Source organism: Aulonocara stuartgranti (assembly GCF_965226115.1).
Source record: "Aulonocara stuartgranti genome assembly, chromosome: 22".
NCBI classification, from domain to species: domain Eukaryota; kingdom Metazoa; phylum Chordata; class Actinopteri; order Cichliformes; family Cichlidae; genus Aulonocara; species Aulonocara stuartgranti.
In genome coordinates, this window is record NC_138957.1 from 16,498,904 (window position 1) to 16,526,611 (window position 27,708).

General features: G+C 43.0%; 2 protein-coding genes across 22 annotated transcripts in view; one reads left to right on the forward strand and one right to left on the reverse strand.

The window, feature by feature from the left end:
- Nucleotides 1–26,557, forward strand: part of slc25a13 (solute carrier family 25 member 13) — a 54,190-nt gene extending 27,633 nt beyond the window's left edge. For all 4 annotated transcript variants that reach the window (XM_082520810.1, XM_082520811.1, XM_082520813.1 and 1 more), the window contains 11 exons: nucleotides 31–124; nucleotides 1,188–1,272; nucleotides 3,927–4,011; nucleotides 6,646–6,804; nucleotides 9,100–9,152; nucleotides 11,263–11,343; nucleotides 15,649–15,789; nucleotides 19,068–19,206; nucleotides 24,372–24,530; nucleotides 24,738–24,828; nucleotides 25,572–26,557. In XM_082520810.1, coding sequence (XP_082376936.1) covers nucleotides 31–124; nucleotides 1,188–1,272; nucleotides 3,927–4,011; nucleotides 6,646–6,804; nucleotides 9,100–9,152; nucleotides 11,263–11,343; nucleotides 15,649–15,789; nucleotides 19,068–19,206; nucleotides 24,372–24,530; nucleotides 24,738–24,828; nucleotides 25,572–25,758 — 1,274 coding nt within the window. In that variant the 3' untranslated portion in view covers nucleotides 25,759–26,557. The remainder of the gene's footprint in view (nucleotides 1–30; nucleotides 125–1,187; nucleotides 1,273–3,926; nucleotides 4,012–6,645; nucleotides 6,805–9,099; nucleotides 9,153–11,262; nucleotides 11,344–15,648; nucleotides 15,790–19,067; nucleotides 19,207–24,371; nucleotides 24,531–24,737; nucleotides 24,829–25,571) is intronic.
- dync1i1a (dynein cytoplasmic 1 intermediate chain 1a) overlaps nucleotides 19,232–27,708 on the reverse strand; it is a gene marked incomplete at its 3' end in the record, with an annotated part of 77,338 nt that continues 68,861 nt past the window's right edge. For 12 of the 18 annotated variants that reach the window (XM_082520828.1, XM_082520820.1, XM_082520817.1 and 9 more), the window contains one exon: nucleotides 19,232–24,009. In XM_082520828.1, the coding sequence (XP_082376954.1) occupies nucleotides 23,863–24,009 (147 nt within the window). Of the gene's footprint in view, nucleotides 24,010–26,581; nucleotides 27,404–27,708 lie in introns of those variants that run through there. The other 6 variants (XM_082520818.1, XM_082520831.1, XM_082520823.1 and 3 more) reach the window with 2 other exon arrangements.

Genomic DNA, 27,708 nt, shown 5'->3' on the forward strand with positions numbered 1-27,708 from the left:
ACATGATGGAAAATCTGCCTTTTCCTGCAGAGGAGTTTATCGTGGCAGCTCAAAGGTTCGGCCAGGTGACGCCCATGGAGGTCGACATCCTCTTTCAGCTGGCTGACCTGTCGGAGCCTCGTGGGTAAGATGATCATATGACAAAGAACTACTTAATATTAAAAGAAGTTGTATAGAAAGTAAAGTAAAAGTAGAAAATGACATACTTCTTAGGTGGCTGGTGTTCAAACTGAATTATTTTAGATAGACACTACTGGCTTGTGTACTTTCTTTCATGTTTATTTCACAAGAAAGCAGAAAATATTTGGTGATTTTGAGCTGTATTAAACCAGTATAGAAGACGCAATTGAATTAATACTTTAGCCAGGTTGCCTCTGCTGAGCTAGTCAAGTACTTATGCAGTATAAGACTATTCCAAACTTGCCACCCTGAAGGGAAAATTTTGCCCCGGGGTCCATACCTCAGAGAGACGAACACTCTGTCAAACTTCTCTGCAGTGGATCAAAAGAGTCAGACCTGTATCCAGTGCCAGGGAATCTTCTTTCAGTCTGAACCTAAACCAAACTCCCATTTATTCTAAAGAAAAAAAAAAGAGGAGCAGTTTCAGTCCCTGTAATCCGTGGCACAAAACAACTGTATATGTCTCACGTTCCCCCACTTCCTTTGCATCTGCCTCGCGGCCCGACCAGTACGCTCATAATTTCTAACCCCGGCCTGAGAAACCACCTGATTATTATTTCTGGGCAATGGGATACTTTAATAGCCCAGTAGCTCCACTCCCCTTGATTGGAGATGTGAGAGATAATAGTCCCAATATACAGACGAGATGGGGAGGGGGGGGATTTGGCGTTCCCAGTTCCCTGAGCCTGGGAATTCTGTGACCGTCAAAGAGATGCAATAGAGAGACATGAAAAGATTAAATATCTTTGTTATACTTGGATGAAGTGATAAAGGAAGCATGAGTCATCACTTTCTATTGGTCGGTTATCCAACGCTGTCATGCCAAGCACAGGTCTGGATTTGTGAATGCCACAATATTTTCATCTGAAACGATGTTGTCTTTAAACTCTGAGTAACTTCAGACCGATGGGTTTCCTTGAGCTCGGTGATACATGGGTGGATTGTTATAATCCTCTGAGAGTTACTTGAACCTTCTCACTCTCTGTCTCTTTCTCTGTCTCCACCAGACGTGTTGGTTTAGCGGACATTGAGAAGATTGCTCCGCTGGAGGAAGGCGCCCTGCCCTACAACTTGGCTGAAGTCCAGAGACAGGTAGAGAATATGAAGACTTGTTGATGTGTTTGGTTTCCTCTTCCACACTGGCAGCTCCTTTCCCTTTTGATACATTCTCTTAGGCTAAATGTGACTGCAAAGATAAAGAAGATTTACAATTTTAGGTTAATGATAGCTCCTGCATGTAAATAATCCACCAAAACAAGCATAGAAGTGAAATGCAGGAGTAACAGATCCAACTAAGTTTAGTCAGGTATAAAAATGGAAAGTTGGCCAGTACTCATCAGTCCTACTCCCTTTCAGTTGTTCCCACCAAGTTTTAAGTAATTTCCCATCATTGAATTGAACCTTAAAAGACTTTCTTCAGAGAAAACACTGCTTTGCCTCTCCCTGGCGTGCGGTTGACATCTTGAAAAACAAACGCACAAAAATCAAGAAATCCATGGAAACAAAGACAAGCAGAGCCATCCTCAAGAGCTAATGAATGTCAAACATACTTCATGTTGACTATAGTAGCTGGATAATAAGAGCAATTTGTAACAAAGAAAATCAAGAAGGACGTACAGATGGATGAGCAGAAGACAGTTTTCTTTCTCCAGCTGTTTGGTCAGGGCTGTGTTGCCTGGTGGGTTCCAGCACTACAGTAGAGGCTTGGCCAGGCCATACTGGAGCCGGCTTGGGCCAAAGGGGAGAAAGCAAAGGGGCCCAGCACTGCACAGACGCCAGTCCCACCACAATGAGCCACTTTAGGCCCTTGTGGTTTGGACTCAGGGGCTGGCCCTCAGTTTACTGGAGCGCTCTCTCCTCATCTTTGCTACTTCTTTCCCCATTTCTTTTTTTTTCTTCTTTAAATCTACTCCCTCCCTCTCTCTCATACATGTTTGAGTTGTTCTCTCTTTATATCCTGTTAACTTGTTTCCTCTTTCTCCATTAAACATGCTGACAGTATTGAAACGTTTAATCATTTCTCATGAAGTAGAAGAGCAGGATATGTGAAGGGAGCATGGGTACAGTTTGACAGGTGGACGTGTTCCAGCTGAGACTCCCCCACCTCTTCCATTCTCACTGCGCATGCGCACACACACACACACACACGCACAAACGCAAAGCTACAACCCTACAAAAGCAGCCACCCCCCAAACAGGGTCTAGTGGTCAGGGCTCAGGAGACCAGCCAAAGCAACAGGTGCCTCAGGTGAATGGGGGAGTGTGGCTGTTACCATTCCTCTGTTCTTTGCATGGTGAAGTGATAATGATCACAAAGGTCTTTTTCAGGTGGCACTGAATACACCTTTGTGATTCAAGTTAATCTAAGGGAGTAACAGACTTGTTAAGATATGTTAAGAGATCATATGTTGATCTGATGATCATACCTTTTTATGTATACTCATATATGCATACTGTTTGGGGGGGGGTTGTTATTTTTTGAGTCAAGGTAGACTTTGGAAGACATTTGGATGGGATATGTAATATACAGTGTTCCCTCGTTTATCACGGGTGTTACGTTCTAAAAATAACCCGCAATAGGTGAAATCCGCAAAGTAGCAAACTGTATTTTTTACAATTATTATAGATGTTTTAAGGCTATTAAACCCCTCACTACACACTTTATACACTTTTCTCAGACAGGCATCAACATTTTCACAAGTTTCTCTTATGTATGATAGAATGAAACCAAAGATCATACCCTGTTTTCAGGTCCAGAAGATGGGAATAGAGCAGCAATGTGTGTTTTTATTTCCAGGTATGGTTTTAGTGCATTGGGATCATTATCATGCTGAAAAATGAAGCCGTGCTAATTTGGGTTGCCACTGATTTTCAGTCCAGTTCTTGTGTAATTCGGCATATTTAAATTTTAAAAAAGGAAAGAAAATATATGTTGTTACAAGCTGCTAAAGATACAATTTAAAATTGGTTCTTTGCTAAGTTATCTGTTATGTGTGGACACAGCACCGGCTCATGCTCACAGATAGGTGCCTTTTTTGTATTTGATTGATCCATAGGTCAGAGTTTAGCGGCTTAACAAACACAAAAGATTCCTCTGAAAAATGTCAGGTACAAGGCCTGGACTGAAAATGAGTGAAAAAGCAACAATTGTCCAAAGAAAAACTTTTGAGAGCCCGGAGAACTACAGCTAAAAGAACTTTAAAAATTACAAGAAAGTCCCAATGGAAACAAAATGGAACAAAATCAAGGGTGACTTTTCCTCAAGACTTTTGCGCAGCATGACATCAGTTCAACAAATTATGCTTGGCAAGTAATTTTTTTGATAATCATGCTTGTAATTTTATTTGTTTAAAGCTAAACATCCTCCAGTTAAAGTTTGACAAGTTTTTCACCTTTATCATAATCTAAACAATTAATATCAGAAAAATACAAAAACATTATTAGGATGAGACTTAATATCTTTGATTAGAATTAATGACGTTCTGCTCATCCATTTCTATTTCTCCTGAGCATTATTTTATTAAATGAATGTTGTACTGTATACAAATGTAACTGTGCTAGACTGTCAGACGGATTTACTAGCGTTGGATTCTGGGTGGAAATAGGTGCGTGGCATACAGGGTTTTACAAGAATCAGGATTAAAGTGTGCTGTCCTGTCAGGTGTATGTACTGCAAGCTCTCATCTTCAGCTCCTGTCTCACGTCCTTACTAACGTCTTAATTGTCTCTTCTCCTGCGCACGGGCAGCACTCGGGCAGCGACGGCTCCCGCCCCATCCTTATCCAGGTGGCAGAGTCGATCTACAGATTCGCTCTTGGCTCAGTAGCAGGGGGTAAGAGTCACGCCCCATTGGCTCCCTACATACCTTCACCCCACCACCCACCCATCCATCCACCTACCTGCTTGCCTGCCTACCTACCACCCCCCGCCCTGTGCTGTCCTCATAAGAAAAGGGTGAGAGAGAATGGACAATGGCCCCTCTATTGCCCTTTCCTTACAAGAGCAACAGTCACTCTCCTGCTTAAAGAGAAGTGTTCCCTCTCTTCCTTGTTCTCGCTCAGTCTCTGTCTCCTACACTCGCTCAGTCTAGCTCTGTCCTGTCTCATGCCTCTCTGGGTGCCATGGGAAAACCCTCTTGTGCGTTCTTTTGTACCTTTGTGAGTGATGAGAAGACAGACGTGACGGTGAGGGTGAAGGGTGGTGCCCAGGTCTTGTGTTTGGCTCCAGACACCCCACTGTTTTTCCTCCTCCCTTCCTTCATTCCTCCCTTCTCCTCCTCCTCCTTTCCCAAGGGAGACAGCTTAATAAGGAGGTATGGGTCCATCATCCCTTCTTCTTCTTTCTCGGTCTCTCTCTAATTAAGCCTGTCGCCTTGGGTCGGTTCTTTTTGTTTGTGTCCGCGTGACAGGCTGAAGACACTACAACTCACAACACATCTTTATTAACATTATTCCCAAAGACTTCCCCTTCCTCCTCCTCCTCCTCCGTCTCTGCTCTTAAAGGGTCATTTCACACAAATTACCAAAACATTTTTTCCACCTTTCTATAGTGGGATCTGACAGTGCAGGTAGTTTTTGTTTTGTTCTTTTAATCCCCCCCCAATAATAAAAATGAGCAGAGTCGGTACTGAAAAAGATTTTTGTCGGCTTTATTAAATTGCTAAGTGAAATATAACGTTTGATAGTGAGATTTTGATTACTGATATAAGCCACAACTTCTTTATAAGATCACCTGTTCCACTCTTTTGTGCACAACTTTCAGTTATGACATGACATTTATTTAAACACTATCATTAAGATTAAAACATGATATTTGTTAAGTCAAGCAAGTCTTTTCTAGTCTGTTTTACAGCGAGCCTTTTATGAATTCATTTATGAACTTCCCTCCAGTCTTCCAAGCTCACTGGTGATTGAGACAATTTTGCTTAAAAAAATTTGTATGCACCACTTAATCTTTTTGTATACATGTATGAGGCTCTGCGTGTTCTTTACTGAGATTATTTTAGAGACTATGCTGTTAAAACAGATCACAGGTCTTTCTACTTAATAATTACTGTAGTCTCAATGAAAGCCACTATATTTTTGTACTTGGAAACAAACTAGTCTGTGTCTGTAGTTACACTTTGTACAAGTTATTCCTCATGAGTTATATAAACATATGTTAGCCTATGTGTGTAGCACTTTATCAGTGTTTCCTTTTGATGTTGTGAAACACAGGAAAGGGTTACAGATGCTGGTTAAGGTAAGTAAAGTGGGGAAAAATATTGTATTGCAACTCTTGAGACTATTACCAATATACTAGAACCAAAAATTAAAAACATATATATTAAAAGATGCAGGTGGTCTACACAGTGCTGCAAATGCACTCACCAGCTACATCATTTGGGTACACCTAGCAAGTACTGCGTTGTCCCCCTTTTTGCTTTCAAAACTGCCTTAATTCTTCATGGCACAGATTCAGCAAGCTGCTGCAAACATTCCTCAGAGATTTTGACATGACAGCATCACACAGTTGCTGTTCATGATGTGGATCTTCTGTTCCCCTCACATCGTAAAAGTGCCCTATTGGATTGAGGTGGATGGGGAGGTCGTGCTCAACTGGTACTAAAGGGGCCCAAAGTGTGCCAAGAAAATGTCCCCCAGACTATTAAACCACCACCACCACCCTGAAATATTACAACACATCAGGATTGATCCATGGTGTCATGTTGTTTACAGCAAATTCTAAATCCAACATCTAAATGCTACAGCAGAAATCGAGACTTATTGGAGCCGGCAACACTTTTCCAATCTTCTATTGTCCAACTTTGATGAGCCTGTGTGAATTCCTCTCCTTTGCTCACAGAATCGATACCTGGTGTGGTCTTCTGCTCCTGCAGTCCATCTGCTTCAAGGCTGGACATGTTGTGCATTCAGAGATGCTCTTCTGCATAACTTGTTTGTTACTGTTACCTATCAGCAGTCTCGCCATTCTCCTATTACCTCTGGTATCAACAAGGCATTTTAGTTCATAGAACTGCCACTCACTAGAGATTTTCTCATTTTCTGACCATTCTCTGTAAACACTAGAGATCCACTTTAACAATTCCAATTTGTGAAACACTCTGACCAGCACGTCCAGCATCAACACCCATGCTACACTCAAAGTCAGTTAAATCACCTTCCTTCCCCATTCACCAAGTCTGTGTACAGGATTAAATTCTTCTCATGTTTGCATTAATGTATTAACATTCGAACAGGTGTACCTAATGAAGTGGTCGGTGAGTGTAAATACATAATTCCTTATTGTCTTGGAATATGTGCCATGGAATAATAGGTATTGTGGATGATCGTGATAGCATGTTATTGTGAGTCACTCAGTTTTCCATGGGGAGAGAAACAGTAGTGGTCATAAGACCTACTGTAAATAAAAAATCTGTTTCATAAAAACACTCAGCATCTAAATAAACGTGTCTCGCTCTCTGCAGCTGTGGGTGCAACAGCAGTGTACCCCATTGATCTGGTGAAGACACGCATGCAGAACCAGAGGAGCAGCGGGTCACTGGTGGGAGAGCTCATGTACAAGAACAGCTTCGACTGCTTCAAGAAGGTGGTGCGCTACGAGGGCTTCTTCGGACTTTACCGAGGTCAGCATACATGTAGAGAACACGCGAACCTCCAGTGTTATTTATTCATACTCGACATATACACAAACAAAGACACGAACTTAATATTGAACCAAAGTTACAGAAATCCTGAGAGTTTGAAACTAAATGTTGAGAAGGTTTCTGACAGAAGCTGTGGGGGTGAGTCAGATGTTAAAGGCTACAGACTATAAAAGATGGCATGACACAGTGGTTATTGGACTCGACATTTTGAAGCCTCAAAGTTAGCATTTTGACCCCCGTTTTTCTTTTAGAGCCAGAAGTTAGCATATTTGGATGATTTCTTTTGATGACAATAAACATCCATGAACTACTGTAAGTACTGAAAGTGTAATAGACCAAAAAAATATCAAAACCTCACAAAAATGATCCTGACATTCACATACCGACACACTCTGATGGATGTGTTGGGGGGGGCGCAGGGTTCAGTATTTTATGCAGACTAGAGGAGTCGGGATTAATCCAACACCGACCTGCACTGTGCAACATTCATCCCAAATCTGGTTTTTATTGTTTTGTTCATGTGTTTTAATACTGTTAAGGTGGGTATTTTTTCATGCAAGTCTATGAAGATTGACTTGTTTTTGGAGCCAGCTGGAAATTACAATTTTTGGCTTCATTTTTCATCTCAGGAAGTTGCTCCTTTGTTGAGAATCTCTCATATGCATTCACTAAAATGTATCACAGGCACTTTCCACATAACTTTTATCAGTATTTTAAATAAAACTTTATGTGGTTTTAACAAACAGCTCTTTACATTTAGTCAACACTAAAGTAAATCGAATCCTTCCTCAAAACTATAGGTTTTCAGGGAAAACAACTCACTGGCGGTCAAATCTACAAAACAGGTTTTTAAAGTAAAGGAGGGGCTGAGATGAGGGAGTACAAAGAAGAATCGAGTAGTAGGAACAATGAAAGAGAAGGGAATCGAGAGAAGATGAGAGAAGAAAAGTGTAGGGTGGACAGGAGGGCGGTGTGAGTTCACCTCTCTGTTGACCTGGCTTCTTTGAAGTGATTACCGGCTGGCTGGGGACTTTCAGAGCAGCACAATGAACGTCACACGCAAAGCCACATACCTTGAGGCCTGTGTCACGATGTAGTGATGTCGCACGTCTAGACCTACACACCGGTGCAAACACATTACAGACACACAAGTATGTAGGCATGCAGGGGACTACTTGGGCATGCAGGTACGTACATACCAGGGCACGACACCAGTAATGACTACCTGCCCTGCCTTCAGAAACTGCGGTTAGAGTGTCTGCATTGTTGGGGTCAGATTAAAGGAGGATTGAAAAGAGGTCTCCTGGAATGACGGTGGGGCTTTAAAAAAGAAATCCTACGATTTTGATTGACAGAACTAGGTTTCGTGAGAGGAAACTTGAATGCTTGAATTTCTGTGGGAAACAAAGGCTATGAAGAGTGAAGTGACAGACGCAGACAGGTCTGGCTCCAGGTAGAAGGCGAGACAGGTATCCTGGCACCTAAACTGTAGTTATGTAATGTAAGTTGAAAGGGCCATCTCTGTTGAAACATTCTTCAGAAGGAAGAGAAGGGAATTAACGGCCCAAAACTGCTTTACGATGCGATGCTGGGACAGCACACGAAAGAAACACGATGGCAAGACCAAATATTCAATAACAAACCTGTTGTGTATATTCTGTTTTCATGAACACATGTCTGCTGATTTTTCTCTTTTTCAGGCTAGCCAAAACTTGCAACTTCCAAATTGGGTATATGATTGTGTGTGTGGTTGTTTGTGTGTGTATGTTTGGCCTCACTACACACAAAGGACTCGATTATGAAGTGCGAGTGCTACTTTGAACAAATGGTTGAGCGTGAGTGATTCGTGCCTTGGGACTGGGTAGGGGGCCAAGTTTCATTGTGCTCCGTTGTGATTATTTTTGTTTATTTTTACCCGACTCTGGGTTGTAATTGAGGTCTGCGTAAACTTTTGGTGGCTTTGATTGCTACACTGCCCTTTTTTTCCTATTCTGGGAAGCAGTTTCGCTCACTTCATTTTCTCTTTGCCCCTTCATCCTCTTCTCTCTATCTCGCTGTCTTTTTTCTACTCTGATGTCCCCACACTCCACATCAATAGATTTCATTAGCTTCTGGGGGATCTTGCACGGTCGGGCGCATGCAGCGGGAAGCCACACATTGATGTGGAACGTGGGGAAGTGGTATATGTATATATATATGTATGTGTGTGTGTGTGAGAGTGGGGGTACCACGGCAGTCTTTTTTTCTAATCATCTTGTCGTTTCCTAATGATAGGTCTGGTACCACAGCTACTGGGTGTGGCGCCCGAGAAAGCCATAAAGCTCACAGTAAGTAACTGTGTTAGAGCCCATGCAGACACATGCACTCAGATTCACTCAGGCAGAGATTCACGAGGGTCTTTAATCCCTTTAAATTATTGTATGAGTTTTAGATTGTTTTATGAAGCAAACAATTAGATAAATAGTTACAAACACAGCTACTTCCTTAACCTTCCTGTTTTTCTGCATTTGTAAACTGTCAGTCAGAGGAGCATTTACAGCATGCAGTGTAACATTTGTGGTACGCTAAGTGGCATACACCATCATTGAAGCATGTGTCAGTACATTTAGGTCCATAAGTATTTGGAGAGTGAGACACTTTCTGTACACGATCACGGTGGATTTCAAATCAAGCAAGATGTAAAAAGTACAGACATTCGGCTTTAATTCAAGGATTTTAACGAAATGTTGTTTAAACTGTTCAGGAATTGCAGTCATTTTTATACATACTCCTCATTTTCAGAAGTTGAAAAGTAACTGGAGAAGTTTCACTGTTTCAGATTTTATTTACAAATCAGTTGACTGACAAGGACTAGTTGAGGTCTGCTCCCTCAATATTTCATGACAAATTAAGTAGAGTTGATTAGGGATAGGTATCGTTTAGGTTCTATCCGATACCGGTGCCAAATCGGTACTTTTGAAACGGTGCCGGTGCTCAAACTGGTGCTTAAAGAATGGAGAACACAAAATTGGTCCACAAACCTCTCATGTTCAGCTGTTTTCTTTGTAAAAAGATAACAATGTTAGCCTTTTCTGCAGCTATGGGGCATATATGGTATCACTCTTGGCTGGAAGCAGTGCTTAAACAATGGAAAAAACACAAACTTTGTCCAAAAACCTCTCATGTTTAACTGTTTTCCACTTTTTCTTTGGTCATTTTAGCCTTTTTGGCCAGGGTGAAGGGAGTATCTGCCATCAAACAAGAAGACAGCCGCATGTAGCTATGATGATGTTTGCTAGTTCACCTTACATGCATTAATGTAATAACGTGGTTAGCCTACTCAACGTAAATTACACACGAACAACATTAAGCTACTCACGCAGAGAAGAACGGCTGCTGCTGCCATCATCATCCGTCATCATTTCTGCTACACTGACAGGGCTAGGGGCCAGGACTCTCCTCTTCGTGTTTCTGGGGGATGTTGCTAACTCTGGGTCCGATAACTGGCAACCCACCCGCAGTAGATGTGCTCGGTGTGAGGTCTCGCAGCAAGCTATCATACGGCGCATTTCTGGGCTTTAAAAAAAAACGCTATGCGTCGCCAGGTGTTTCATCGGATTTGAGGTGTTACCTCCTTTGACAGTATCACAGTATCAGCTTAAAGCACTTGTTGCAGGCTGCTGAGTTTGCATATTTTGCTGTGAAGTACAACCAGACTTTTGACCGCTTCGCCTTGGGCATTTTTAATCTGTAGGTCTGCTCTAAAAGAACGTACGTACCTGGACCCGCCTACTATCCTCGGAAACGTAAAATGATTGGCTAGAAGTGTATCACAGCTCAGGAAAAAAAAGCACCGAAATAAAGCACTGAAATTTGCGCTGCTTTTCGGTCTGGTTACTACCGTTTATGTCAGAACCGGTGCCATCATGGCACCGGACACCGGTACCCATCCCTAGAGTTGATTTCAAGTGTTGAACTTGTATTTGGTAGTAGTTCACTAAAACACCCAGTATGAGGTCCAAAGAGGGAGGGAGGCCATCATTATGTTAAAAAAGCTCATAGTCCAAAGCATAAGATATCGTCTATAAAACACGATGAAGGCAATGTTGTGGCATGGCCATTGGAGTCGGTCACTTGTGTTGACAGATGAAGTGACTGCTGATAGAAGCAGCAGGATGAATGGTGAAGTGTACGGGGCGGTACTCTCTGCTCAAGTTCAGCCAAACGCTGCAAAACTGATCAGTTAATCCAAAAAAATGGTTAATTTTTGGATTAACCCTATGAATTAAAGCTGAAAGTCAGGACTTTTATTACATGTTGACTGTTTGATTTATAAACCACTGTGGTCATGTATAGAGGCAACTTGACAAACTCATTGTCACCGTCTAAAAACATATGGCTACAACTGTGTCCGCTGATTATTGCTTATGTTCTAAACCATACATTTTGTGTCTCTAGGTGAATGATTTTGTGCGTGGAAAGACCAGACAGAAGGATGGTACAGTCCCGCTTGCCGCTGAGATTCTGGCTGGTGGATGTGTAAGTTTATAGACAGCTGTTACATTTGTTGTATTTCTATGTGAGAACGCCTTTGTTTGTTGGTTAAGTGAAGGTCAGATGCAACTGCTTGAACAGATTTTGGGTGTTTTATCAAGGAGCTGTTTGAGCTTTGGTAGCTCACCTGGGAATGTGCACACACCATGTGATACAGCCTTTGAACATATCAAAAACTATTAAAAGCTGCCATCTGATGCCTCAGCTGACCATTTTGCACATCCAATTAGCAATTTGCATATAGTTGCTTTAGTCTGCTTACAGCTGCTTTGCATCCCACATCGACCATAGCTCATTCTTTTATGATCTGACTAAATCGCTGCCACTGATGCCTGCTCTTTTCTGTACTGACTCTTTTTTTCGTTGCTGTTGCAGAAATAAAAACACACGAAAGAGCTTTTTACTCCCTTTTTACTGAAAAGACACAAAAGGCCGAGTCATTTTTAAGAAAATATTATGAGCATAATCAAATACAGTCAAATTACATATTTCGGTGTGCACCCTCTGCCTTTCCAGAGTGCACTGTGTTGGAGTGATGCTGCACAGCACTCAGGCAGTGTGTGCAGTATTGAGTCGGCATGCATGTCTTAACTATGCTGACAGTTGAGCAGACAGACATGGACTTGTTTTGGAGTCCAGGGGTTGCTATTTGTTGATGGAACCTGTACACTCGAAAGAGCAAACACACACACACTGTGCATGCTCAGAGAGGTGTGTGTGCATGAGGAGTACTACAAGCACACACACACACAAAGATTGACAGCTGCTGATACCTGAGTCCCCCCTTACTCAGTTTGTTACCTGCTCCCCCTCCAATCATGGGTTTTGATCACTGACCTGTCAAAGTCTAACCCCTGCCCCACCCTACTTACCCCCCAATGCATGTACACACACACACACACACACACACACACACTCTTTCTTACACACACACTCGGTCCTACAAGGCTGGCAGCTTTAGCCAGGCCAAATGAAAGAAGGTCTTTCATTGAACCCTCTTTTGATGTCGATCACTAAAGCAAAGTATTTCAGGATACACAAGTCATTATGGGTTTAGCTCCACTCAGGCACATTCAATTGACCTTATTAGTTCTGGGAATATGTTTAAGAAATGTTATGGCACACTACATTTGCTGTAACTTACATTCTGGATGGCGATTTTCTTTTGTGAGAGAGAGAAATGGAAAACATACAGCAAAGTAAATATACTTAGGACATGCTCTGTGGTGTCCTGGGTGTGAAGAATAGTGGTTGCCTTTAAAAAATAATAATAATAATAATAACTCGTATGAATTTAAAAGCAGAACCATAAAAGTCGCAGAGAGAGGGGAGGAGGATAAATGTAGAGGAGAGGAGTGTGGATGGATGGATTTTTCCTCTTTTCCTCCGTGAGCCGTCGTGACAGCTCCTTTCATCCTGGCTGAGGCCCCGGTGTTAGTGCTGGCACTGCACTCTGCCTGCCACTTTATCTACACACATGCACACTCACACACACAGACACTTACACACACATGTATGGCTATCTTTATGAGGACCAGTTGCCTTCCCTAGCCCCTTATGCTAACCTTAACAAATCAGTTCGTTACCCCAACTTTAACATAGCGCTGAACCTAATCTTAACCCTAAAAAACGAGTCCAAACCCTCAAACTTTTCTTTGAAGAGGGGTGAAAAAGTGTCCTCACTTTTCCGTTTTGCCCTCACACACACACACGCTCTCACACTCACACACAGACGTCAAACCTCCCTGAACCCTGTTTTAGCGAGGCTCCAGCCACAGCACGTGAAATCTGTTTATATCATTTGGTAGCTATGAAAGTGTTGGTTTGGACCACGATGTCGGCCTCAGATTCACAGTCTGTAAAGATGAAAAAAAGGAGAAGCGAGAAAGAAAAAGAGAAGATATGTTTGCTTTCTGCGAAGAAAACTTTTCATATGTCAGTATCTTTATCTTTATCTGCCCCAAAGTGTTGGTTTTTAGGTCCCTTTTCTTTCTCTTCTCACCTCTCACGCTCCTTCTCCTCCTCCTCCTCTTTTCTGTCCTTAAACCTGCGGCTCAGCACCATTAAGCTCCGGTGCGGGTTTGCCAGTTTCTAATGATTATTTGGTAAGAATGGCATGCTCCGTTTACCGAGCTGGGTGGATGCTTATCTGGCAGTAACTGGCCTGCGTTTCAGGACTTAAGTTACACGAAATACTTGCTGGGTCATTGCTGACCGGAGGAGCGGGGTTGTTTGTTCCCATTCATTGTGAATGTGTTACAGTTTGCGTTTGTGGTTTTTAATGAGTTTCTTATTCAGGCCTGACATGAGTTATGAAAACATTATCAGTGAATCTAACATGCGCACGCCACGGCAACAAATGAAGCTGTGATTATCATTTATAGACTGTGGTTACATTATTTTCTTTTTTTTTCTTTTTGTGTTTTTGTGGGGGGGTTTTAGCTGGTGCTAATCTCCTGTGTAAGTGCGTGGTCGGCATACGTGTGTAGGGTTGATGGTGGGCGGGTCCTCAAACTTTTACTAAGCTCCTTTTCCAGCACACACACGGCCAAGGAGCTGCGATCCGTGCATAAGGTGCTGACGTCCCAGGTTTCCGAGGATCACCTTGCCTTGTAATTACCTGGGAATCATCAGAGGACTGCCGACGCTGTCACTCCATAATCACAACCCTCAACCTCTCTGCCTCAGTCTCGACCTTTCCTTCACTTCTCTTGTTTTGACTGCTCCTCTTCTCTCTCTCATTAGCACCTTTTGTTTATTTGTCTGACTCGCTATTTTCTGTGCATTTCACTCTTTTTTTCCTTCTCCGCATGCCCTCCAGAGTTATGCAGGACTCTGGGGTGGTTCAACAGCACCAAAAAAACCCCTCAACCACTCCTTTTTATCTCATGTTGTCAGATCTAATTGTCAGCTCATCTCTCTGAACAGTGTTGTTGTTTACCCATTTCGAATAAACAACATCTCTATCTCCTCCATCTCCAGTCTCATTTGAATCCAATTGAAGCAGCCAGCACTGCTAAGGGCCGGGGCCAATAGCCTCTTAATGCTTGCGCTATTAGCCAGCATGTAATCAACTAGGTTATTTCCATAAAACAAGTCATAAAGAGTTAGCTGTGAGATGCAGCAGCCCTCTTGCTATTCACAGCCCTCTCTCTCTCGCTCTCTTGGTCTGGAAGGGAAGCTGTAGCCCATTATTCTTTGTGTTGTTTAAAAAAAGCAGCTGCACACACACCTTCAATGAGACGATTATAATCTCTCTGTCTGTCCTCCCTCCCTCCCTCCTCTTAAGTAGTACGTGGTAATGCTTAAAGCCGGGGGACTCAAAGCAAAAAACGGTGCTCACGTTTGCAGATTGCAGCTTCCCGTAAGGCAAGAGGTGACGAGCACAATCCATCATTCATAACGATGCAAAACGAAGGAGGGGGAGAAAGGGAGAGAAACAACAACAAACAGACCAGGCCTATTTAAGACAGAAGTGGCGCCATGGCAACCGATTGCTATCTAATTGCGATGTGCCGCCCTTTTGCGTGTAGATTCGGTAACCACTGGCAACCGTTGGCAGAGGCGGACGATATTGGACAAGATGAGAGAGATCATTTTGAGAGCAGGTCAAAGAAAGAAACGGGGAGAATTGGTGAAAGGGGGTAAAAAGGAAAAGAAATAAAAATCTTGTCTCCATTTCCCAGTGTCTCGAAGCGTCCTGGAAAGGCCGCCATGCTCCCCCCACTGCACAGCTAACCATTTGTCTTGCCCCAACTCCTTCACAGCAGCTACCTCTTATACACTTAAAAGCACTGCTGACCACAAAAAGACACAGAAACCAGCCTGAACTTGCTGTGGTGGTGCCCCCCCCCCCCGCCCACCATCACAAGTACAGGTTTGGAGGATGATGTGAAAAGAGAGGTTAGGGAGAAAAAGAGAGGTCGGAGTCCCCGCAGGGTCTGGGTGATGAAGACAAACAGCTGACAGACTCGCGTGCATCAGCTGGATATTCCTGGTACTCTCCTCCTCTCTCCATGTTTGTTTTGAAGTTGGTTGCTGAGGCTGCAACATTGCTAAAATTACATCATAAGCCAGATAATTGTAGCAGTTTTGTCTCATAATGATTTTTATTTCAGCACGTTATGTTGAAATGAAATCGCTTAAGTGGATCTGGGTCTACACTTGAATTCTCACGTTAAAGCACAGACAAAGCCGTCATTGAAATTGGGTTTAATTTGCAGCGATTAAAGTGAGGGTTTCCCTTTTTCTGAAGTTCGCTTTGTTTGTGTTTTTTATGTGTTCCTCCAGGCTGGAGGATCCCAGGTGATCTTCACAAACCCTCTGGAGATAGTAAAGATCCGTCTGCAGGTGGCAGGAGAGATCACCACGGGGCCGAGGGTCAGCGCTCTGTCGGTCATCAGGGACCTGGGCTTCTTTGGGCTTTACAAGGTGGGAAAGACTTCTGTGATGAGAGGTGAAGGTGTAGTTAGTATATATTTTGTTTGATGGTCCTCATATGGAGCTTTTTAAAAATATATATACTTAAGATTAGGGTCATTAATTCAGGTCCACACTAAGGTGTAAATGATCAAAATATTCTTACATGGGTCTTTGTCTATGAAAAGTTTCCATGAGATTTCTGGTGTAAATTCTTTACTGCAGTAAGCTCTTCAAAGCCCTCAAGTGAATGTTGCTGAGGACCCATTTAAGGTCACGGTGTAGTTTGTGTGGACTGGACACACTGGAGCTGCCTACAGTATGTGTGTACAGTGATCTGTTAGCTCGGGAGGAGAATCTGAAAGTCCCGGTTTTATGTCAGTCTGTCGCACTCAAACTTGCCGGTGTGTAGACTAGAGAAATGATCTGTAAGTTCATTATAACACAAGACACGAGATCATTCCCAAGACAGAGAAGGGATGATATTCAGCTTTTTGTTTTTTTAATTTAAAACTCGTACGTCTTCAGATGCAGTTGAAAGAGACAGAAACTCGGGCTGATTTGTTTTTCTTTGCTCCTAGATTGTCTTTTCTCTTTTGATTGGCCTTGCAACTTCACAACAATCTATTGTTCCTTAATAATGTTGTGACTAAATCATATGTGATTTTTCTATTAACTGTTGTTCAATTATACGCATTACCTTACCCCACATCAGCTATCATTTAATTTGACAATTCATTGTGGTCTGTTTGAGAACCACAAACGGCACAATTTATGCTAAAAGCTGTATTTAACCTTAATTGCCATAATTGGTATTTTTCAGTGGCGCAAGGCTAAAAATTATAGTGTACTATTTGAGCATATAACTTGTTGCTAATTTAGCAATCTTTGTTGTATTACAAAGAGTATGTCCTGTTTTTTCAATAATTACTATTCCTGTAAATATTTGGACTTCTAACCCTGGTCTGTTTGAAGCAGTGAGATGTTAGCAGAAAGAGCTGGGGGGAGCCAGTGAATGAGCTGTGGCTAACGCTAACATTAGCAGCTTAACTGGCTTGACAGGGACATTAGTCCCGGGGGTGAAACAGAGCATGTCTAATTGAGTTACATAAATAAGTCCTAATGGAGCTTGGTGGGAGAGATTCTACCTCAACTGTAAACGCAATCAACTGTGAAAATGTCAATCTAATACCTGTGGTTACATTAATTAGTCATGTTTTACTTAAATAAGATGACACTTTTTTTTGTTTTGGTGTGTGGCAGCATGTCTGTCCTTAAATTCCAGGTAGTAAACTATTTTTCAGATATGTCTGCTGATTATTTATTGCACTAGACTATTACTTTAATATTCCTTTTATTTATTTAGTGATTGGTCCATGCGTCTGCTGCTGTGGCAACTTGCAAACAAACCTTTGGGTTCTGTTAACGAGGCTGTAAAAGACCGTGGAGCCTCCTCACGTCTCTGTCTACCTGTCACCGTGTTTGGGTGGTAATTTATGACCGTGAGGTGTGTGTCCACACATAGCTGCTGTCTCCATTCACCTGTTTGTGAAAATGCCGCCAAACGCTGTGTTAGCAGTGCCAGTGCATGTATGTGTTCATGCTCGTGCACATACTTAATTGCATTCGTCTCCCGGTGCACAGAGAGGAGACAAAGTGCATTGAGAAAGCAGTAGCAGTGTTGGCGGCGATGGTGGTGGTGGAGGAGAGGTGGGGAGGAGACGCGCTCCAGCCTGCAAGCCCCAGACGGGCTGGCTCCGGAGGGGCTGCACCCAGGCACAGAGCTGCCTTTGTCAGGGTAATTATCCTGATGCTCACCCTCAGCTGGTGGAGCTACCAGTTGGTATGGTTACTAACGCTCTAGCGCCACCATTCATCCGTGGGAGAAGCTGTCACTGTAGGGATATCGAACCAGATAATGTTTCATGTATGTGAAGTTACTGTATATCACGTTACCTGCAAGTAACGTAAGAGCTTTGGATTTCGTGTTAGAATCTGACCGATATCAGATTTTTAGGACTGATATTTGGAGATTTCAAAATCCTGTTTCCCTGAAATTTGTTAGGTGTAGTCAGCACTAAAATATTATGACACTTGAATTTAAAAATAAAGTTCCTTTATGGTTACAACAAGTTTGTGTGCGCATGTGTGTTGTCAACAGGAAAGTTGTAGAGTGCCCCCTGATGGAGAAACTATGCAGCATCGTTAAATTGTTGGATGGTGTTATTTCCTCGTCTTTTTAAAAAAAAAATTCTATTTATCACTTGTTGTAAATACCTTTATCGATAATACTGATGATATCAACCGATAATCTGTTGATCCATATACTGGTCGGGCTCTATTTTTGTATTAAAATAATCATTTAATTTTCACCTCTGTATTAAAGGACTACTGTAAAGCGGCTCATTGTCTCTGGTCCACCAGTGCATTACCCAACTGAACACCTTAAACCTGCTTTTCAAACTTCTCATCCCCAGTCCCTGTGACGCTGCTTGTCTGTCCTGCCTCGATAGGATCTCGAGGCTTTCAGCAGCCACATGGGCCTCGGCCAGGAGGGACAGGCAAACAAGCAGTGCCAGAGGAGAAAAAGAGGGAAAGAGATAGCCCAGGTATCTGCCAATCCTCTGTATGTATGTGTGTATGTGTCAGGGAGGAACCAAAGGATTATCCCATGGGAGTTAAATGAAGCCTGTCCAAAACAGGGAGACTCTGGCGAGGTCTTTAAACGCCTTCTGTTGACTGTAGCTGCTGTGTCAAAAAGCTGGCAGTGAGCCAGCAGGTTTAAAGTACAGCAGGAAACTCTATAGGCTTGATGATATAGTGCTGTTTACAGTCGCAGACAAGGATCCATCTTCGCCAGCCAGTCTGCCTTCCTCTGCTTTGGTTTTTTTTTTCTTTTTCATAGCTTTGCGTTTGGAGCCGCCCCCTCACCTGCCGCTGAGAGCACTGATCGTTTGCATATGGAGAGACATGATTTTTCTGCCATGTTTTCGGCCCACATTTCATTCTGCCTCATGAGTTGCAGGGGTCTTTTGGAAGTAGCTTAAACGGTGGTAACATCAGTTGATGCTTGGATATGTGATTCAGGAACAGATTGTTTAATTTTGTGGCTTGAAATTGCAATTTATTTTCAGAGAACTCAGCCAGAAATCAAGGTTTAAATCCCCTGAGCTTCATTAATCTTTCTTTGCTCCCCTTTGTGTTTATTCTTGTCTTTGTTTTCTCCTTCTGGGAGCTCAACTTTTAACCCGGTGTTTTGACCCAAAGTATCTCGCTAACTTTCTTTTTAGGGTTCCAAGGCTTGTTTTCTGCGGGACATCCCCTTCTCGGCTATCTACTTCCCTTGCTACGCCCACACCAAGGCTTACCTCACTGAGGAGGATGGAAGAATAGGGCCAGCCAGGATGCTGTTTGCCGGAGCTCTGGCAGGTAAAGTACGTCCATCCCCTGGAGCCTTTACACTTCAAAATAAAAGGAAGGACAAACTAGTATAAAATTTAGAGGTAAAAAGTAGTTTGTATATAAGATCAGAGGCTAGAGTGCTTGAATTAAAATAGAAAGCATTGATTTTATATGTGCTTTTGCTGTATGTGCATTTTAATATATTTTAATCACTGTCTACCACTGTCAAATGAAGAGTGTCTAATGTCTGACCCCTGCACATGTGGTGTACCTCCAAACAGATCTGCATCTATATGTATATGTATTGCATAGTAAGCACTTACTGGCACACATTTTATGCATGCACACATGTAAAAATGGTCAAGATGACCTGCTGAAGTTCAGATTGAGCATTAGTGTTTCAGAAACTGTTGATCTGCAGGGATTTTCTCACACAGCCCTCTCTTTTACAGAGAATGGTCTGAAAAAGAGTAAATATCCAGTGAGCGTCAGTTTTCTGGGTGAAAATATCTTGTTGATGTCAGAGGTCAAAGGAGGAGGGACAGACAGTTTTCAGCTGATAGGAATGTGACGACAACTCAAAGTATGCAGATAAATAACCACACTGTGTGCCACTCCTATCAGAGGACAATATACAATGTGATTACATATTACACACATACACACGTGTATGCTATATGATTCAAAAAAGGTTGCCTGGTTTGATGAGCTTTGATTTCTGTTATGACATTCAGACTGTAGGGTCAGAATTTGGCATAAGCAGCATGAAAGCATGGATCTATGCAGCTTTCTAACAGTCCGTGCTGCTGGTGTTGATTTAATAGTGTGGGGAATATTTTTGGCACATCTTAGTCGCCTTAGTGGCAGTTCAGCGTTGTTTAAACACCACAGCCTACCTGAGCGATCCTATCACTTTACAACTACAGTGTACATACATATTCTCAGGCTGCTTCCAGCAGGATAACACACCATGTCACAAAGCTCAGATCATCTCAAACTGGTTTATTGAACATTGCAGTGAGTTCACTGTACTCAAATGACCTCCACAGCCACCAGATCTCGAGCCACCAGGGCACCTTTGGGATGTGGTGAAACTATTTCCAGCACCTTGTTGACTCTAAGCCGTAGAGTCATCTACTTAACGTAAGGTCAGTGGTTTGACCCCTGGGTCCTCCAGGAGGTGAAAGTACACTCAGGCAGATTACTGTGCGTGTTGAGGTATCCACGGGCAAGATGGCAGCCATCATTGTGTGCATCAGAGTGTGAGGGTGTGCAGCTAAAGTGCTGTGTGTGTGGGAATCTAGAAAATGGCTATGTAAGTGTACCTAATAAATTGGCTGGTGAGTGTATATATTTATATTGTATAAATATGTACTGCAGTTTCTGTAAAGTTGTAAAACAGCACTGTTGGATCGCCCCTTGTTACACCACCATTATAACCGGCCATGTTACAGTACAGCATACATTTTTATTACCTGCCATTACCCATTACTGTTTGGATCTCAGATGGTATGTTTTATGCAAGTTCTCTGCAGGTCATTTGTTTAGTCTACACAGTCCCATGTTGCATTTTAATAGCTTAGCCTTTTAGTGTTTGCCCCTGGCTTGAAAACCAGTGCTTTGGCTTATAAAGTGACTGACCATTCCAAGCGAGCCCGAAAGGCTAAAAGCTTTGCCCCCGATGCGACGTGCACAGCCCTGACATTTATGAAATAAAATCTTTGGCCGTTTCGAACAAAGTGCGAGAGCAGGTTTCGCTCTGCTCTTGCTTCAGACGTCTGCGAGCCCGCAGTAACAGTAGCAGAGCTCGGAGTTTGGGAGCCAGGCAGCCTTTGACCGCAGGCTCCATGGCGGTAGCTGCTAATTAGAGCTCAGTGATTGGGGACTGGGGTTTCTGGAGCTGTGCTGTAGGGAAGCGCCTCGGTTGCCAGCCAACCGGGCCGGGATGAAGGCTTTCCAGTCGTCATATACTGTACACGCATGCACATGCACAAAGATGGTCGCGCGTACTGCTCTGTTAAAGAAGCAGGGTGAACAGTCCCGTCCTGCCTGTAGGAGAACTGGAACAGCAAAACAATCAGTTATGATTTAAGAGCTTTATCCATTGCATAAAAAGATGATTTAACCAAAGAAAGGCTTAAATATTTGATTTATCCTTAATAACAGCCCTGCCAAGTTCAAAAGCTTTACAGCATTGGCATGAACGGCTGACTATTTATTTTGAATCCTCAGATGTGTCAGCAGCACTCTCTTTTTGATGCAAGGCAACATGGAAAAAAATCATAAATCCTGCCTCGCTTCCAACTTTTACTTTCTCACCGCAAGACTGGCAGCCACGGCTCACAGACTGAAACGAGCCTCATGACTTCTTTATTTTTTTCATTGCTTTGACGCATTTATCATCCTTCTTTCACATATATTTATCAGCGGTTGCAGCATTCTGGCAATTAGTGTTTTACAGTCAGCACAGGAAATTGAATTACACGCTCAGTTTGTACAGCATTATTTAGCTAGGCATTACTCTGGTCTGTGAAGAATGTAGCGTGGACATCTCCAGCTCGCGTTAGCTCCGAATGGGATAAATATTGGAGGGAGGGGATTTTTGGCCGAGCTGTGGGGGTGTAAGAAATATCCACTCGCTTGTTTTGTCACTGTGAAATATGGCGGGAATATTAATTGTTTCCCGGCAGAAAATTGAATGTTTTACTTGAACCTTGCTTTGGACACCAGGTCGGCAACCGCTCACAGTCAGCGCTGTCTCAAAAGCCACTTTGGTGCATCAACATCGATAAGACAGCCTGCTCTCAGTTTGCACTTGATTGGAGTCAAGTTGGCAGGTTGTCTCTCTGTGATAATACGGCAATTAACTGTGACAAATGTAGCAAAATTAGCAAATCTGTTGCTGTCTGCTTACATATAAAGGCACACCGACTAATTACATTCAGACTCCACCCAGAACCTCAGAGAATTAAAACAGAAATTTACAAATTTGTTTGCAACCAGTTGGCTTGAGCCCCCTACTGCAAAGAGACACAGTGCAGATGATTTGCACTTATCAACCCAGACTGACTCAGATTGATTGCAGCGTGTTGTTGGCAATCTGGCAGCAGTTATTTGCAAACATTTGCCCATCTACCTGAGAGTGACTGCAGTCAGTCTGAGTCAGGCTGCGATGGTTTGGAGACAGGTTGCGTCTTCTCTTGCAGTCACCTGGTTGCTACAACTAATTTCTTTTTCTAACCAAGGTTTATTTTTACTCTAGTCTGACTGAGCCATTAAGACTAAGTAAAAAAGGTGAAGATCATTTCAAATATTTGGAAAATACGCAGATTCTTCCAGAGGAAGGAAGTGAAGAGAAAGTGTGAGGCGTCATTGTCTCAAAACAAAGACAGAGAAAACAGTCAGGCACACAGTATGCGACTAAGGCCTAAAGTTGCTTTTAGTTGGTGAAAATTATTCATGTTTTTATGTCAGGAGATTCTTTTAGCTCCCACAGTTGTTAGATATGTTAGCAAGTTACTGTAGATACTGTAGCTAAAGCACTTGCAAATATAATGATTTTTCTCGTGACTTTTAAAGCTTGGAAACATTCCCGTTTTACATAAGTGGCACACAGCCACAGGTCTTGAGGTTAGAGAAGTCCACTGCAGTTTTCTCGTTTTCCTGCTTCACGTCCTTTATCCTGTTGCTCATGTGTGCAGCTACGCAAAAACACTTCTTTGCGTTTGTTGTTGTTTTGCAGCCCATGAGCTCTGTCTGTCTCTAATGCTTGCAGATTTCTTTTTTAAGTGAGATGGCACAGAAGGGACCAAGAACCAGATCACAGCTAGTGGGATATTTGGTTTGGGAGCAGGGTGTTCTTCTAATTCCAGAAGTAATGCTTTAGCAGACACGGCTGCAAAGTAAAGCACAAGATTCAGCTGCTCTCAAAATCCAGTCTAGTTATGACTGTAAAAGTGAAGAGCAGTGTCTCACTGATCCTTTCGGGGTCAGGTTTCAGGATTTAGTGAATGTGAATATAAAACCAGTCATGTTTTTCAAAGCTTAAACAGTTAAACTTTGCAGACTTTATATTATATAACATTATATAGTTGATTTGCAATGATTTTTTTGTTTGTTTTTGTTTTCTTTCCATAAAACATGGCAGTATGGTTTCTTGAACATCCCTAGTAGCAGGTAATAAAATTTCAGGGAGGGCTGGGGCCCCCTGTAGCTACACCTCTGCTGTTTCTATGCAATTTTCATGTCGATCCCATACTGTGTGGGGGATTTGGTTTGATTACATTTTGTAGAGATAAAGATGCTGTCATCATGGTTTATCTTTTTTTAAATTTTGGATAAAGTTCTGTTTCCGCATCTGTATATCAAGACTCTTTTTATTCTGTCAAATGATTTTAAAAGTTTAAAGTTTACCTTTATCTGAATTAAAGGTCTCAGGATAGTCAGTTTTATGTGTGTGTAGATATGTATATACACATATGTATTCAGACGTCTTGCCTGCTCCCCTCCTCTCCTCTCTGCTCCTCTCCTCAGTTCAGTGCAGGTGGTCAGTCTCCACTGGGTGCCAGTCGGCTACCTAATGCCGAGTTGATCAGGCTTGCTGAATAGCTCGTTTTGCCGTTACAAAAACCAAGAAGTCAGAGTAAATCGTCAAGAGGGCAGTTGATGGTAATGACCGAGCCATCAATGATTGGGCCCATTCATGAGTGAAGTGGCTGGAGTGGGGGCCTTGCAGTCACTCCCTTCAGTCAGCCAGTCACTTTGAGCGGCACACGGGGCACAGTGTGCATTTCTCTCATTACCGTCCATTGTCTGGCCTCTTTCAAACGGCTGTAGGAAAAGTGGGAGAGAGAGGAAAGGAAGAAAAAAGGTAGAGATTAAATAATGGCCTGGATTGGTTGATGGTGAAGTGATAGGAGCTGGCCCCTACTTGTGTATAGTGTATGTATGCTGCAGACATACTGCAAGATGGTAAAGATCCAAGATGACGTGTTTCAGAAAGGGGAACAAAGACGGCTAAAAATCCACTCGATGAGATGCGGTTTCAAAGATATGCAAGATTTCAATAAATCGCTGATGGCTGCTTTCTGCACATCATCTCATTTGTTTGGGCCTGATTTTGGATTTTGTGCGCTCTGTTTAGAATCAAACACGTTCCGACCTTTTAGAAAGCTCTCGAGTTCTTTCTGCAGGCATGCCGGCCGCCTCTCTGGTGACCCCGGCAGACGTGATCAAGACACGGTTACAGGTGGCGGCGCGTGCTGGCCAGACCACCTACAGCGGCCTGATGGACTGCTTCTGGAAGATTCTCAGAGAAGAGGGGCCCCGCGCTTTCTGGAAAGGAGCTGGAGGTACGCTCATGGAGTCAAACACAATTACAACACAATTCTTGTAATAGATTTACATTGATTTGATCATAAGACATAAAGCATAAACAGACACTTTCACTCTCCTTGCGTCTCAGAGATGATTTTGGCCAAACCAACTGACCAATCTGGTTCTGCGTTTGTGTAAATTGCGTCTTTATTAATTAAAATAAACACATTTCTCCACTGCAGCTCGAGTGTTTCGTTCTTCGCCTCAGTTTGGGGTGACACTGGTGACCTATGAACTCCTGCAGCGCTGGTTTTATATCGACTTTGGAGGACCGTAAGTATCTTCAACCGCACAGAAACAATAACAAGCCTTTTTCTTCCTGAATGCAAGCACACAGTGATGTCACACAGTCCCTCTGACAGTTTCCTCAAATACACAAGTTTTGTTAGCACCCATTTGACCTCAGCGTGTCGTTTCCCCACTCCTGGGACTCAAAGAGCCTCATCCTCCTCTCATGAAGGTCACTGTCAAGAATAATTCACTCCTTCACTCTAAACCCCGTTGGGGAACTTGGGTTGCCTCCTTTTAATGGACAGCAGACACCGCGATGCACATGCACGCATCGGTCGGACGGCTCATTCGTTTTCCATGTAGCGCCCTCTCTCCCCGCTCGCTCACAGTGACACAAAATCAGCTGCAGATCCAGTGAAAGCTCGCTGCGGTTTGGACCCGAGCAGATCCTTTTCTTGCGCTCTGTGTTGGCAGCGATTCACAGAGCGCGGCGTGAAATCTTTGAGGGATTTGATTTAGTTCTGCTCTCAGGGAGAACCGTTGAGCCGTTCCGCTTTTGATTTTCTATTAAGATTGTTTATTTCTGTGGCGAACAGCGTTTCGAATGATAATATTAATTTAAGATTTAATAATGATGATAATAAAACCCCTGTGCGTTAACAGTTTGCAGTGTTTAGGTTGTTGAACAGTTCCCTCCGTTCTCGTCTCTACCTCTTTTTTTGCTCCTCTCTCTCTCATCATGTCCCTCACTTTCTCCTCCATCTCTCTCTCTCCACACACCACAGAAAGCTGGCTGGCTCCGAGCCCACCCCCAAGTCTCGGATCAGCCTGCCGGCGCCCAACCCCGACCACATCGGAGGCTTCAGGTTGGCCGTGGCCACATTCGCTGGCATCGAGAGCAAGTTTGGACTCCATCTCCCACGCTACACGGTGCCGACGGCAGCGGCCCCTTCCAACGTGAGCACCCCCTGAACCTCCACGGGTGTGTGTTTGAGGGGGGGAGCTGAAGTGTTTTTCATACGTAAAGCACCGAGAAACTATCAGGTCCATTTAGTTTTCACAGTATTTGAAGTTATTTTGTTCTAATTATTGTATAAAAGCATCTATATGCGATCTCACCGATTAGCAAAGTGTGTAATTGCTACAGGGCTCACGCAGTGTTTGTTTCACAGTGTTGTGTTATACTAGTTAGGTTTACACTCCAAACTCGTACACAGTATGCACACAGCAGCAGAAGGGCTTGCACAAATACACTTGAACACTTTCTTTAAATATCGGTGGCTACTTACTGTTGCAGCTTTTTCCAGTGTCTTCCTTTTGTGTTGCTTTATAACCAAAAGCACATTAATCACATGATCATAAAACCAGCTACACACAAAAAATACAGTAAATGTGGCACTTCTGTATATATTAGAAATCCAGACATATTTTCATATGTGTGCGTCTGTTTTGATTGAGTTGCTCTTTTCAACTGTGTGTCGATTTATGGTCGAATGAATCCAGAAGAATACGACCAGAGAAAGAAGTTTTGAATGTAAAAGGCGCGGCGTTAACGTTGTGACCGTACATAATGTTCACCGCTGTCAAGATGTTTGGGTTCAGGTCTAAATGTATGCAGATGTGGAAATATATGAAGGAGTGCGTGTGCCATGGCTCTGTATTTAAACTTGTACGGTGCAGAGACTGTAGGAGCTACATGTGGTGTGTAATAATTGTGCCTTACTGAACGTATGGCAGCAACATGTGTGGTCGGAGTAAAGAGACACTTGTATTAGTAAGTATGGTGGAGGTTTTATTTGCAGTACTACTTCCTGGTTGGAGGTGGAAATGAAAGCAACACAGCGGCTCCTGGGCTCTGCTTTAATAGTCAACATTAGCAGGCTGAACAGCAATCACTCTGAATTACAATATACCTCTTATTAATCGTCACAGTTCATTAAATAATATACAGTTGAAGCTGTCACTGAGTACAGAGGACCACTCGATTCAGCTTCTGACGCATCGACTCGAACACTGACATAAAGCAGCTCCATGTGTGATAACCTCGCTCCATGTTAACCCCACATTTCTGCATCTGGAATATTTTGGGAATGCGTTGCATGCAGGCTTACTACAGACAAAAAGAAGCACAACATAAAGTGAACATGGAAACGAAACATGACTAGTCTATGAAACCTGCTCCATTATTATTATTTTTTTACAGTAGTGCGAAGCATTGTTACAGTACACACACCTCCATAAGGCTAACAGACTGCTGCTCTTTATATACTGGAGGCTCACAAGTTGCAAGCGACGCATCACCTGAAGTCGTTGGACGAATAAATAACAACAAATCGGTACAATTTGATTTTAGAAATGCAAAAGTACAATAAAAAACAAACAAGAGAGGAACATAAACGTGGAGAAACAAAACCCAAAGTGAGTGAGAAGCACATGCTACATTGACACCAGCAGAAGCACACCAGGTCTCTGGATCCGCCCACTTTGGTTTTGGAGTCTTTCTTTTCTATGAAGCCAGCTCCATAGGCCCCTCCTCCTCGCCGTCAGCACGGTTAGCACGAATCTCCATCAGCGTACGGGCAAAGCGCGCCCAGTCGTCCGTGTGGGCCACCGAAAGCTGTAAAAACCACACAGGTACACGGTGTGAGGGAAATCGCGTACATCACTATACGGGTACCACAGCATGACTTAATAACGGAAGGAAATGAGCAATAAATCTGTCTGTGCTGACATCAGATCCTGGTACTGATGCTGGAACAGCGGCCGTGCCAACATAGAGGACTCCCACAGAGAATCCACGCTTCTCCCGGTTCCAGATTTTTCCACAAGGAAAAACGATGTCATAAAATCCCATAAATTCCTGGCAGATTACTTTTAGCATGAACAAGCAACATGAGATAAAGCAGTTGTTCTCCGTGATCA